This window comes from Eptatretus burgeri, chromosome 5 (genome assembly GCF_056783735.1).
Source record: "Eptatretus burgeri isolate ZD-2024b chromosome 5, Ebu_testis_v1, whole genome shotgun sequence".
Taxonomy (NCBI): Eukaryota; Metazoa; Chordata; class Myxini; order Myxiniformes; family Myxinidae; genus Eptatretus; species Eptatretus burgeri.
This window is the reverse complement of record NC_140965.1, coordinates 90,780,029-90,795,475: the sequence shown is the minus strand read 5'-3', so window position 1 is coordinate 90,795,475 and position 15,447 is coordinate 90,780,029. Positions and strand designations below refer to the sequence as shown.

At 36.0% G+C, this 15,447-nt stretch overlaps 1 protein-coding gene across 1 annotated transcript; it reads right to left on the bottom strand.

Annotated features, from left to right (window-relative positions):
* Window positions 1-7,231: 7,231 nt before the first annotated feature.
* Window positions 7,232-9,726, bottom strand: LOC147026934 (uncharacterized). The gene is made up of 4 exons (XM_085882836.1): window positions 9,192-9,726; window positions 8,901-9,095; window positions 8,610-8,804; window positions 7,232-8,513 (listed from the first exon to the last, which is right to left on the bottom strand). Exons 1-4 carry the CDS (start codon window positions 9,282-9,284, stop codon window positions 8,217-8,219), a joined length of 780 nt encoding a protein of 259 aa, XP_085738962.1. The 5' UTR covers window positions 9,285-9,726; the 3' UTR covers window positions 7,232-8,216.
* Between the last annotated feature and the right edge of the window lie 5,721 nt (window positions 9,727-15,447).

The window sequence follows — 15,447 nt, the reverse complement described above, 5'->3', positions numbered from 1 at the left end:
TAAGGAAACTAAAATCTGGTGGTGTTGGGATATTAGAAACTAATCCAGAAGGAACGAGACAAATTATTAAATATCTGAGCGGAGTGAAGATTTTATCATTCGGTTTTGATGTTGATGAAGAAACTCAACGCAAACGTATGAAAAGCAGAGATGCAAGTATTAGTGAAGAAGAAATTACAACTCGCATTAATGTTAATAAAGAATTTGATGAAATATTTAAAGAAAAGGATTTATTTGAACACACCTACTTGAATGATGAAGAAAAGGAAAATTTCCCTGTTAATCTTTACAATTCATTAAATGATATTTTACAATAAATAAATGGATACAAAAGAAAGAGCAAGAAGATTTAAGGAACATCAAGAGTTGGTTTCAAAAGTTGTAAAACAACAGGAAGACATAAAGAAGAAACGCAGACAGAAACTAATGGGCGAAGAAGCATTTGAAAGAAAACAAGAGAAATTTTTTAAACCACTTTTAAAAACTTCCCAAGAAAAAATGAAAGATGTTTCCACAGTTCCCACAGTAGAATATACTCCCAGAAAGCTTCAAATGTTAAAAGATTTCAGTCAAATGACGGAGGAAGAATTAGAGCATTTAGGAGAATTAGAATATGATGATGAAGGTTTATTTCAACAACTGGAAGAGATTAATCAACCCCCTGATTATATTGTGAATGCTGTTCAAAACAATGAATATTCAGCGGATTCAAAAACCAAAGCAGGACTCATTCCAACAGAACAACCAGCAATATTTCATCTTGTTCAAGAAAAGGTATTGATATTTAATGATGAATTAAGGTTCTTAAGTTCTGCTCAACCCCCTGTAAAACTAACTCCGAGATTAATGTTTCTTCTCACAAAAGATGGAAGACAAGGTTCAACTGTGAGGGATGAATCAAAGTATATTGATAAACCATTGGATATGGAAAATAATGATGATAGAGTATATATTGATTTGCTGAACACTCTAAATTATAAGGTTATTCTTTCTGGTAAAAGTAGGAAGAATGAGAAGGAGAAACACATTATTCAGGCTTTAAGTATCCTTGGTTCAGGTGTTAGTTTTCTTCCAAATGACCCATCGCAATTAGTTAATAGACTGTTATTGTTGTTAGGCAGTACTAAGGCTGGAAATAACAATTGTTTTAATGAAGCATCAGCCATTTTAGACCAGTTGATGAACATGAAAATAATTAATAAATCTCAATATAAAGACATTTTATCTCATATTAAATAAGATGAGAAGCACAATCCTGAGTTTTAATTTCACAACAAGCGACCACACATCTTCATTCCCATACCCACTACAACTTGACACAACAAAAGAATATGAGGCATCTTTATTGTCCATGGAAACTTATAATACCTTATTTAATATAACCGAGAAAAATGACAAAGTTTAGTTATAATCCGGGAAGTGGATACAAAACGATAACAGTCTCACCCAGAGCATACGAGATTTCTCAAATATCTTCCGAAATTGCTCGTCTTATGAAAGAACAGGGTGATGAACCAAAAAATATTGTTATAAACATTCAAAAACATACTTCAAAATCAACGATTAAAGTTAAAAATAACTACAAGGTTGATTTCACAATTGATAATTCATTTAGAGAGTTATTGGGTTTCTCCTCAAAAAAGATTGAAACTCATGGGACGTTTTACAGTGATAATGTCATTCAAATATCCTCAGGAATAAATTCGGTGTTAATTCACTGTGATTTGATTGATGGTGCTTATAATGATGGAAAAAAACAAATACAATATTTTCATTCAGCGCATACTCAACCCCAATTGGTTATAAATTCAATATGGAACCTAAAAATTTGGTTTATCTACCTGTGTCAGGAAAAACCATACACAGAGTAAATTTTAGGATAACCGACCAAGATAATCGTGTGATTTCTTTTAATGGAGAAGTTATATCTATCAGAATTCACCTACGTGAAGTTTTCCAATAAATAAATACGATGGTTATTGTGAGGAAACACGAGTTGGGAAAATATAAAATAATTACAGGGGATGGGATGTTCCTTTCCCCGTACTACAAGGGTGAAGGTATGTATCTTGGTAGAGGATACTATAAACCTAAGAGACAAAGGGGTGTCGGACATCAATTTAGAGGAGATGGGATAATTGATACTCTCATGGGTATTGGTTCAACTATTCTTAAACATAAAGACCTAATTGGTTCAACTGCTTCTGCTGTGGGAAATGTAGCAGGTGCTGTAAAGAGTATAAAAGATGCTCAGAAGGAATCTCATAAATTACAAGCAATAAAAGAAATTAAGAAAGGTAAAACTCAGTTGTCCCCCCAAGAACGACAGAAAATAATTCAAATACTTGGATCTGGGTTTCAAAAGTTTTAACATCTTTTTTCCTAAATAAATACAAGTATGGAAGCAATTGATAGTATCTATGATTTGGATGATACTATTATTATCTCAAACTCCACTAAAAAAGAAGATTACTTCAAGGTAAATGCAATAACTGGAACAGACTGGAATACAAATGGTACAAAAAGTTTTGAAATAAATAATCAACAAACCTATTTGAATCTCTCCGAAAGTTTCTTGTTGTGTAAATTTAAATTCACTAAGGCTGGGAATAACACAAACGCTACACTTGTAAATGATTTCTTCTGGAAAATGTTTGATAGTGTGCGATTGTATATTGGAACACAAGAAGTTGAAGCGGTTGATTATGTCTCTGCTGTATCTGAAATGATGAAATTTACACTCTATACATTCAGTGATAGAATGGGAAAGGGGTCTGTCGAAGGTTTTATTCCTGATATGTCAACGGGAACAAACACAGACCCTGGATATATTCAAAGGAAAGGAATGTATAATGATGATACAAAAGCAGAAAATAGTTTTACTGTGGCAGTTCCTCTTAAAGGTATATTTGGATTTTGTGATTATGATAAAGTTCTGTATGGTCTTAAAATTAGATTTCAACTACAAAGGAATGATAATGAAAATAGATTGCTTTTTGGTGTTGGTAGTGCTTTTGGTGAACAGAATAAATTTGTAATTGAGGAGATGAGTTGGCATATCAGTGAATATACTCCTAATCTTAAAACAGAAGAGATGTTGAATCGAAGACTTAACTCAAAGAAACCACTCAGTGTATCATACCTCAAAAGAAGATGTCAACACGTTAAACTCAATCAAACTACTTACACGTGGAATTTGGGTGTTCTGGAAGGAAAGCCACGATATCTGTGGATGATTTTTAAAAAGCCAGATGGTGATACTGCAACTGATAAGAATAATGCATTGAGTGATAATGCTAAGGTGAAACAACTTCGCGTTTCTCTAGATGGAACATTTTATCCACGAGATAGATTGGAAATTAATTGGGAAAAAAATGATTTTGCTGAAGCATACAAGTCTTACCAAAAGGTGTGTGAAAGTAATGGAAATAAAGAACCTATTTTGGATATGACAGCATTTAAAAGTTTGTATACATTCTATGCGTTTGACCTGAGCGCTCAAAAGGAAACTATAAAGTCTAATCGAGTGGATACTTCCCTATACATTGAAAGAGGAGAGAGTGAAGAAGTTGATACATATTGTTTGCTTTTGGAAGAAACAGAATTGCAGATTAATACAGATAATGGTGTGATGATTAGTCTCACATAATTTTTTGTTAAATAAATGAGTGGCAAAGTACCAACTGGGGTATATGTTAATCAAATCAATCTTCATAAACTATCATCTTGTGTTCAAAATCAAAAGCCTTGTACGATTAACGTTAATACAATTCAGAGAAAAGGAGCAGTAAGAATTGATGTTTTGCTCACAAGAGAACAGGTTAAAATCTTGAATGACACTGGCTCACTTAAAATTAAAATGACAAAACCAATGTTGAAAAAATATTCAATAAGAGAGACGAGTGGAGGATTTCTCCCATTTCTAATTCCTTTATTTGCTGGTTTAAGTGCGGTTGGAGCATTGACGGGTGGTATTTCAACAGCGGTGAAAACTGCCAACGAAAGGAAGGCTCAACTCCAGGCTCAAAAAGAATTGGAAAGACATAACAAAGAGTTGGAGAAACAAATTAGTGGAAGTGGTGTAATTGTAGATTTTGCTGAAAAACTTGAAGGTCTGCCTGATAAAGCGAGATTGTTAGTTGGAGATATGCTTTCTTCTATAGCACAAGCAGGTGTAAAATTAACGAAAAGAGGTAATGGATTATATCTTTCTAATAAATAAATGAGCATTGATGAGTGGTTGAAAGAATTTGGAAAGAATACAACATCAAATTTACAACTTGCCAAATATTGTAAGAAATTAAAAATTCATAATGTGGTTATTTGTATGAGAGATGAATTAACAAATGTGCCGAAACATACAAAGAATATTATTATGAACTTAGAAGATAATGATGGGAACGGTTCTCATTGGGTTTGTATTTTTAATAGTCAAGACAAATATTATTTTGATAGTTTTGGTCTTCCACCACCTGTTGAAGTCATAAAATTCTTACAGAATGGTGTTTATCAAACATTTCAAGTCCAAGAATTAAATTCCAAGTGTTGTGGTCAATTATGTCTATATGTGTTATTTCAACTCAACAAAAATAAAAAATTTTATGATATTATTTTTAATCTAATATAAATGACTTATGTTGGTAAAGATGGTTCTATCTTTGGTGTATCTCAAGAACTGGATATTGATTTATCAAATTATTATACAAAGGCACAGGCTGAACGACATAAATATAATATAAACAAAAATATTAACATGAAAAATGCTTATAAATTAAAAAATTATCCAAGCCCGACTGACGCGAATGACTTGGTGAGATTAAGCGATTTATCACAATATATATACTTAAATAAAACGGCTGTGTATTCCAAAGATACAGAAGTGTTGATATTATCTCCAGGTCATACAGAATTCACAGTTCGAATTAAAATAAATTTTTATAAAGAAGGGCGTATCGTTTGTATGAGAATAGAACAATGGGGGTATGATATGAATGATTTAGGGTATAATTGGTCATTTAAAATTAACCTCGAAGACCTGGAACAATTAAATCAGTCTCGTAAGGAAGAATATTATGCACTTGGTATCGAGAATGAGTTTTGTGGAGCCACGATTAGTAAACAACAAATAAAAGAATTTAATAAGGGTAAATATAATAATGGTTTTGCCCTTGTTTATCTCATGAAAACAGAAAAAACAGGATTATATATAATAAGTAAGGAAATACAAAATGATTTAACTATGGGAAGATGGGGAGGTGTTTCGTGCCATAATATTATTCTAACATATATTTCTAATACATAAATGACAGCAAGAAGGCTTCAAGAAAATTATCATTTCTGTGTCCAAGCATACCTTCAAGAAAAGGGTATTCGTTATTTTAATAAATATGTTCTACAACATAAGAATGAGGTATTTTCAATAAAAGATTGGCATTATGCTGATGTTGATAAACCGACAACTTTAGATTTAATTAGAATGTTAAATAATGAAAAAATTATAAGGTTAAGAAAAGGTAAGGCTCTTTTAGAAATTCAAAAGAAATTTTATTGGTTTCCTGTTGTAAAAAAATTATTTTGGATACAGGAATAACAAGAAATCCTGATGAATATATGTATAATATTCTATGGGGTGTAAACGATTCAAGGATAGTAAGGGATGAGGAAGGAGTTGAAGAAGAGAGGGAAGAGGAGGAAAAGGAGAAGGAGGAGAGGGAGAAGAAAGAGAAGGAGGAAAAGGAGAAGAGAGTGAAGGAGGAAAGAGAGAATAGAGAGAGGGAGGAAAGAGAGAAGAGAGAGAGGGAGAAGAAAGAGAAGGAGGAAAAGGAGAAGAGAGAGAAGGAGGAAAGAGAGAATAGAGAGAGGGAGGAAAGAGAGACGAGAGAGAGGGAGAAGAAAGAGAAGGAGGAAAAGGAGAAGAGAGAGAGGGAGGAAAGAGAGAGAATGAATAAATATCAAAATATGGAAACCAGTGAGATTCAAAAACAATAGTGGTATTACAGAAAATAACTCAACCCACCGAGGAGGAAAACAAAGAATTGACAAGTCTATTTGCAATATTTTCTTCAAGACTATTGACATCGTCAAGCTATTCATTTTAATTCAAGTTTTTTCTTAAATAAATGGAGGAGAGAGTGAAGGCATTTCTTAGGATTCTTTATGTTTTAAAAATTAAGATTCAAATGTGCATGTTGGAAACTAAAAAGGTTTTTGCACTCTGCAGGAATTTTTCTCATAAATAAATGAGTTATTGTCTCAAATGTAAAAAGAAAACTAATACTAAAAATATTTCATATATTAAAAGTAAAAATAACAGGGTTATACAAAAAGGTATATGTTCGGTGTGTGGTTCAAAAAAAAAATCAATTTATCTCCAAACCCAAACTCGGAGGAGATATACAAAAGTTTTTATCAGGAAGTAAATTTACAACTACTGGAATACCAGGGGAATTACATCTTCCAGGGTATTCTTTCTGTGGTCCAGGCACAAACTTGGATAAAAGATTAGATGAGGCAGACAATCCTAAATCCTGGAGTAAACCAATCAATAGAGTTGATGAAGTGTGCATGAGACACGATATTGATTATGGGAATACCACAACGTTGGAAGAAAAGCATGAAGCCGATAGAGAAATGTTGTATAATTTGTCTCTGATACAAAATCCAACCTTGAGAGAAAAAGTTGATAGGTTCATCGTGAAGAAGATGATTAGTGCTAAATTGAAACTTGGACTTGGAAATTCAAAAAACTTATAGGCTCTAATGATGCCATTAAGACTGAAGAGCAATTAGCTGATGAATTACATAAACCAATATTCACAAAGTTTCAGAGAAGGAAAGTTTATTCCAAGGAAGTTGATTATATCTGGTCTGCTGATTTGATTGAACTCAATAATGATAAGGGGTACAAGTATGCTTTAACCGTTATTGATTTGAGGAGTAGATATGCGTGGGTTGTCCCTTTAAAAAACAAAACAGGTAATACTCTTATGTTAGCTTTTCAACAGATATTTAATAAAAGTAAGAGAAAACCTAAAAAATTGTGGACTGATGAGGGTAGAGAGTTTTATAACAAGACATTTATGAATTCTCTAAAAAATAACAGTATTACATTATACAGTACTTTTAATGAAGGGAAGGCAGTTGTTGTTGAACGTTTTAATCGTACCTTAAAAGAGAGACTATATAAAAAATTCACACAACTCGGTTCACAACAATGGTCATCTTTTATTCAGGATATTGTGGATAAGTATAATGACACGATTCACACGTCAACAAATATGAAACCATCAGAAACATTTACAAAATTAAAATATGAAAAAGAGATTAATGTCAGAAAACCTAAGTTCAAAGTTGGTGATATCGTAAGAATATATAGGTGGAAATCTCATTTTGAAAAGGGTTTTACTGAACGATGGACGAAAGAACTTTTTAAAATTGTTGATGTAATAGATACGGTTTCTTGGACTTATAAAATATATGATTTGGAAGGGGAAGAGATTTTAGGTTCATTTTATTCACAGGAATTACAAAAGACAAAACTAAGCAGATAATACACCTTTGTGGACACTATAGGGACAATTCCGAGGTGTATTACAGTATATAATGTGTGTCAAGGGGGACGTTCTTAGATCTGTGAACCCCAAACACAGAATCCTCAACTGAATAGTCAAGGTTTAACTTTTGTTTGTGTATGTGTGTGTGTGCAATGGGAGCAATAGGTTGGCGCTTCACTCCCTCCTACTATACACCGTTGTGGACACTCGAGGGCCAAGTCCGAGGTGTATAACAGTATATAATGTGTGTCAAGGGGTGGACGTTCTTAGATCTGTGAACCCCAAACACAGAATCCTCAACTGAATAGTCAAGGCTTAACTTTTGTTTGTTGATGTGTATGTGTGTGTGTGTGTGTCCCAACCCTCACATTCAAAATCTCAACCCCAACCCTCACATTCAAAATCTCAACCCCAACTCATTCCTCACCCAACACAATGTCTTTTTCAAAATGAGATTTCCACCTATATATATATTTTACGTTTTTTTTTTTTCTCTTCTTCCAATTCTGTCTTTTAAGGCTTTCAGGTTTGATGACATAGAAAGAGGGAGTAAGAACTTTCTTGATAGGTTTAAATCCCAAAGAGTGGTAGCATTTCAAGTCTTCAAAATAAACCCAACTTTCCAAGTCTCCAAGGTAGTTATTTAAACCATCAAGGCAGAACTCATTTACTGATTTTTTTCAAAATTTGTGAGTCTCCAAGGTAAAACTTGTATTCTGGCTCATCAACGTATAACTTGTTCAGTGGGTATTGTCTTGATAACTCACAATGAGTACTATTGCTGTAAAACTCTTGTTCAGGATTTTGCTGGTCTCCAAGGTATAACTCTTTGGTTGGGTCATCAAGGACGAACTCGTTCTGTGGGTCTTGGTCGCTCATAAGGTCTTCAACCAAGTCAACAATTTCGCTCCAAGTTGTAGCAAAAGCAGTATTTTCATTTTGTATTTCAGATACAATTTCCTGTGAGAGAAAATAATAATGTATTAATTAAGTTATTTAATTATTAAATGAGTATGCTTCAATCAAAGTTTGAAAATAGGAAAATAAAAATCTTACCTCAATGGATAAGAGGTTTGAATCCAGTTCATCAACTTGAAGGTTTAGTTCCATACAAGTCAGAGAGTTCCAAGGAACCCCAAAGTCATCCCACTCAAGGTCTTGGTCGCTCAGAAGGTCTTCAACCAAGCCAACAATTTCCCCCCAAGTTGTAGCAAAAGCAGTATTTTCATTTTGTATTTCAGATACAATTTCCTGTGAGAGAAAATAATAATGTATTAATTAAGTTATTTAATTATTAAATGAGTATGCTTCAATCAAAGTTTGAAAATAGGAAAATAAAAATCTTACCTCAATGGATAAGAGGTTTGAATCCAGTTCATCAACTTGAAGGTTTAGTTCCATACAAGTCAGAGAGTTCCAAGGAACCCCAAAGTCATCCCACTCAAGGTCTTGGTCGCTCATAAGGTCTTCAACCAAGCCAACAATTTCCCCCCAAGTTGTAGCAAAAGCAGTATTTTCATTTTGTATTTCAGATACAATTTCCTGTGAGAGAAAATAATAATGTATTAATTAAGTTATTTAATTATTCGATGAGTAGGCTTCAATCAAAGTTTGAAAATAGGAAAATAAAAATCTTACCTCAACAGATAAGAGGTTTGAATCCAGTTCATCAACTTGAAGGTTTAGTTCCATACAAGACAGAGAGTTCCAGGCAAGCACACAGCACACCATTGCCAGCAAAAACAAATGTTTAAAATGGAGCCTGGGTTTGAAGCTTTTCTAGAGAAAGACTGGTGGGTGTGGTTTCCTTTGGAAATTCCCTGGGCAAGCCTAGGCAAGCCTTCATTGGGAAATTTTTCAAAACCATAACATCCTGTAATTTTCTAGTGATTTCTTTGTGAGTCAGAGATGAACTGGAAATGATGTAAGAGTGGGCGGGGCTAAGCAAAAGTAGGCGGAGCTTAGGAAAAGTGGGCGTGGCTTAGAAAAATACTTTATGAAAAGTGGGCGGAGCTTAGCAAAGTGGGCGGGGCTTAAAAAAGTGGGCGTGGTTTAGAAAAAATACCTCATGAAAAGTGGGTGGAGCTTAGCAAAAGTGGGTGGGGCTTAGGAAAAGTGGGCGTGGCTTAGAAAAAAATACCTCATGAAAAGTGGGCGAAGCTTAGCAAAGTGGGCGGGGCTTAGAAAAGTGGGCGTGGCTTAGAAAAAATACCTTGTGGAAAGTGGGTGGAGCTTAGCAAAAGTGGGCGGGGCTTAGGAAAAGTGGGCGTGGCTTATAAAAAATACCTCATGAAAAGTGGGCGGAGCTTAGCAAAGTGGGCGTGGCTTAGAAAAAATACCTCACGAAAAGTGGGTGGAGCTTAGCAAAAGTGGGTGGGGCTTAAAGAAAAGTGGGCTGGGCTTATTGAATACCTTGTGGAAAGTGGGCGGGGCTTAGCAAAAGTGGGCGGGGCTTAAAGAAAAGTGGGCGGGGCTTAACAAAAAAATAACCTGTGGCTCAGGAGGTGGCCAGATGAGAGCATTAAGAGAAGTTTATCATTTCGTAATGGCACAAAAGGGGTATCTTCAAAAATATAAAGATTCAAATGTTTTGTTTGTCAATATTTTAGATGGGGATTATTGTGCAAAGAAAATTAAACTATTGAAGGAATTTGAGAATGAACAAATCTTTATAGGTTCAATGAGTGAGCTGTTCAACCCCCAGGTGTTCAATTCAATGAGGTTCAACCTCCAAGTTAAAAGGGGAGACAAATAAATATACCTTGGGATAAAAAGGGGGTTTATTTTTAGGGAAAAAAAAAGGGAATCGCTGAAAATCCCCCATTCATTTACATGGGGAAAAGTGAGCCAGAATCAGTATTCTTACCCTACATATATATATATATATATATATATATATATATATATATATATATATATAATCGTCATGTCCGAATGCATTAATACAGTATCCCTCAGAGCCGGGATCTTTCATTCTGAGTGATGGTCAAAGTGGTCTTTTAATGCACTGTGTTCAGTATTACTCCTCTTTACCGTTCCCCAAGGTCACTTGGATGAGCCAAAATCGACGGCAAACACTCACGGAAAGCAGATGGCTGAAACATGTTTTCTTACCTTTTTAAGGGTTTATTTTAAAATTAAAGTGCAGGGAAGAGGGTCGACAGGATGTTATCATAAACTGAACAAACCACGCGAGTCAAAAGACACAAAAAGATAAATGGGGATGTGCAAACTTTTATAAAAGAAGGAGAAATAAAAGCAAAACCTAACCCAATGGACACCACAGATCACACTTGTACATCAACACAATAATGCAGGTGGGATTCCCCTTTTCTCTACGATGTGCAGGGTGGACGCAGGATTCAATTCAACCCACTTTAGAAACCAGGAGAAGACGAGAGCCAGTGACGATAGATGGTGTCCAAAGATGAAGTAAAACAACCACGAGCAAGGGCCAACGATGAGTAGGCCTTCAATCAGGCCACGTGGTCATCTTTGTTCTTTTCTCCAACGAGGCCTCCTGGTTGGCATTTCTTCCTCCTCAAAATCTTTCTTTGCACTCCGTCAATGTGGAACTCTCCTGTCTGAGGTCTTTGTTCCCCTCTTGAAAGGCAGGGTGATACCACCTTAGGTTTATGCCAAATCTTCCACAAAACCCTTGATGAACCGCTTGCTCAACCTTTTTGCACATGAGCTCCCCTTTGTCCTCCATGCTTCTCTTTCTCCTGGGTGGAGTCTTCCTCCTAGGTCCCACCCATGGGGTGGCCCCGATAAAAAATGTACCATCTTTTTTTTCTGGGTTCCACAGCCCACTGCGCCGACATTGCTGGGACACACTGGCCAGAGAGATCGTAACCTGCTTCGTTGTACACGTGACACATGTGTCTCTCTGGTGGAAAGTCCTCACCTAGCCCCGCCCACAAACAAGAGTTTTTGCATATCCAAAACTGTTAGGTTATATTACATATGCTTAATCAGCGTTACATGAAACAAAACTACTTCCTCTGACAGATTCCTGTTACATGGCAATCTTACCACTGCGAAACACATGGACCATACTTCACTTACCACAGTGTAGCTATGGACCCCCCCCCCCAAGCCTCCCTTTCCACGTAACAATATTATACATATATACGAAAATGTAAAACACATTGATGTCGCTCCACCTGACCCACTGTTCTCTACACTCCTAACCTACCACCAAGAGTGACGTTTACCACCACCAATAAACCACCACCAATAAACTGATAGATTGGATTCATATGGTGTTGATGTAGTGCAAGCATGATCAGCTAAATGACATTCTCCTGTGTTTAAGTTTCTTGCATTCCCTTGTAATCGAAGTAACAAAGGTTGGGGGGAGATAGCAGGAAGGTATACGAGAGGGGTTGGGGGTGGAGCGGTAACGTGCATGGGGTGCAGGTGTTCATGTGGAAAGATGTGTGGAAGTGTTTCAAAAATCCCATCATTTTGGTCCTTCGTGAAGTATATAATTAAATTTGCTTTATTTATATCTGCAATTGTTCAAGAAAGAGGGTGTATGTAAAATGTTGCTGAAACGTGTCGGTCGGCAGCTTGAATGAGCTGCAGCTTTTCCATCATTTATTGCCCTCGAGTTTCATTAATTTTACAATCATCTTGTATATTATTGATCATATCAGTTATGACTCAAGGGGAGAGCATATTTTTAATGCCATATTGTTATGCCCTTTTCAGCAGTCACACCTGCTTTAACACTTGCCATGGGCTGCTTACCACCTTTATGTGAACGTAATGCACAATTAACTTACCATATCCAATTAGCGAGCCCGCCAAAACCTTAATTAGACCGTCCGAATGGTTACAAGGTGTAAATTGCCTGCTTCAGCAGCTTGATGGCCTTTTTCACTCTGTTGTGGCATTTGCAGGTGTTTGGTATACCTCTAAGCTCCCTGCATCATGCTGTGCAACTGAGCCAAAGAAACATGAGTTCCTGAATGTAGTTTTTCTTCTGGTTACAGATATTGATTGGGAAAATTCACATTTCCACTGGCATTTTGATTTTGAGAAATTGTGTTTTTGAGTATCTGGCAAAAAAAAAAAACCTTTCTCATGAAATACCATGCCGACCTGCACAGACCAAGCATACTTAAAACAAGCACGGTGGATATGTGAAATTGGGATGCTTGATTACTGATTGAACCACTGAGATGATTCTGATTTCTGGAAAAAATGATTATTGTGGAACCCACATGAATAAAGCTGAAATATATTAATTTGCAGAAATAAATCGCACATGTAACCGGTTTTCAGAACCATTCCACGTCTTAAACGAGAAGGGCACTCGGAAGAGCGCATACCTCCGTCAAGTTGATGAGTTTAAGTTATGTATCCCACTAATAGGCCGGATCTGGATTCGGACCTGAACTAAAATTTAATTCGCTTGTTCTTGTTACCTAACCAACTCATCCATCAAGGTTCGTCCAAATCCGTTCATAACTTTTTTCAGATATCGTGCTACATATCTTTGTTGACCCTTTCACTCAATGGTGAAGAATAATTTCAAAAATTTTCGGATCTTCAACAAACTCGAATCAATTCTTCCTTGGTACATTCCCAAGCTCTCCACCAAAATCATTCGAATCCATCCACAACTTTTTGAGATATTTTGTTCACAATCAAACAAACGGACAGACAGGGGGTGAAAAAACAAAACCTCTATCCACCTTCAGTGGGTGGAGGTAATAAGGTATTACTGAAGGCAAGGAAATAATCCTCTTTTAACGAGGAATACGCAACAATTTCCTGCCTTGAGGCGACTCGAACAAAGTTGACCTGGAGTGCAAAGGATGATGCTGAAAATTGCACTCACATGGACATCCAAATTTTCTACACCTGAAACTGAACTAATGAACCCACTGGGGATTTTGTCTTGTCTCACATGACTCAGTTGTGATCTTTACCCCACATAGTCAGACAGTAGAGCAAAACCTATCTCAATGAGGATGTTAAAGAAAGATTATTCAGAGGATGCCAAAGAGAGATTAGTCGACCTTTCCAAGGTATGTCTTAAGACTTTTCATTTTGTGGGGATTGCTCTGATAACATTGAACTAACTCTGTGTTTATCCACCTTTCAGAAATATATATTTTTTTCTTGGTTGATTACACTGGTCTGCGTCATTTCAGAGGTCTAGGTTTTCTCAACGGTCCTTACATGTTTTTTGCATGCTGAATTTAGAAATGCATCTCATTTCGCTCAATCAGGTCAAGTTTTTATCTCTATCTCAATTTTAAGGAAAAAAAAATCAATTTTTGTGCTTTTAATTAGCATTTTTTTAATTCAAAGTCAGACTTACATTGACAGAAAATGTACAAACTAAATATAAAATAACGCACAAGTACCGTTAATGTGAAATTCAACATTAAAAAGACGAAGGAAAACAGCGACTGCTGGAGCGACTGAAGTTGGGTGTTGCCAGAAACAACGATTTATCTATATTTATCTGAAATTGAAATGAAAGTAATTGAGAAGGCACTTTCTTCCACATTAAGTGTACTTGTGTGTCATTATATGTATAGTTTGTACATTTTCTGTCAATGTAAGTCTGATTTTGTATTTAAATAATGCTAATTTAAAAAAAAAACAAATTTTGATTATTTTTTTCCTTAAAATTAAGATAGCATAAAAACTTGACCTGATTGAGCGAAATTAGATACATTTCTGAATTCAGCATGCAAAAAACATGTGAGGACCGTTGAGAAAACCTAGACCTCTGAAAAAAACATTTCAAATGCAGCCCAGTGTTATCTTTGTAAATATTTACTTTCACAAATACTACTTACTTGCTCAACGAAGGTAATTTATTCCTAAACACTCCTTATACCATGTCAGGATATTCCACATATACTACGGTGGATATAGATAGACCAGGTAGAGTCGAATGCAGAAGGGTGGTTCACCTTAATCTTTGTGAAAAGTACACAAAATGCTCACCAACAGCAATGAGTAATGGTGAAAAGAAATAAATTACATCTGGATGCGAAAATGTGGAAACAATACTGTACATGAACAACCTCTCCGATGCTCTTGAAATTTTCCTTCGTTTTTCGTTTTTGCAGATGTCATACTATACCCGATCTAACCGACAGGCAGGCAGCACTGGCATCATTCTTTGCTGTTTTGGAATTAATTAGAAGCTGCGATGATAAAAGAAACATGTACAGTATTTCAACCCTGGAAAATCTCACAGGGTTCTCACCCTGCAGCTCTGGAAGAATCCAGCCATTGATTTCCATGGTCAGCCACTGGAAGAAGTTCAGGCTGTTGAGCTTCTAGGCCTCACTAACAGCCATGACCTCCTGGTCTGACCATATATCAAAGCTGTCCTCTTGTCAGATGCAGCCTGTGTATCTTCCATTGTTCCAAGTCATTTCTTGGAAAAAAAAATCTGAACGACTCGGCCAACAAGGCCTTTCTCCATATCTCGATGGAGCAGTGCTCTCCCCAATGGGCCCATGCATCACATTTGTCTCTTCTGGAGTCGTACTGTATATAATTTGAGAAGAGTCTGTTTGTTTGTTTGTCTGTCTGCTTGTGAGTTTGTTTGACTTCTATGACTCCTGAACTGCTGGACAGAATGAGTTGAAAACTGGTGGTAGTACTCAGGGAGTGCATAGGACGGTTTTAGGTTTATTAAAAAAAAAAATCATAGTTTCGGTTGTTCAGGATGGGCAGAAGACCCAAAATGTCTCTATATAAATGTGTATTGTATAGTGCCATCTGGTGGAAGGCCAGTATTACAAGTCATAACTAGAACGGCACTTGGTAGAATGTATACCTCCACCGGACTGAACGGTTTACATTTTGTCACCCACTCGGAGGCCAGATCTGCATCTGCACCTTAAACAAAATC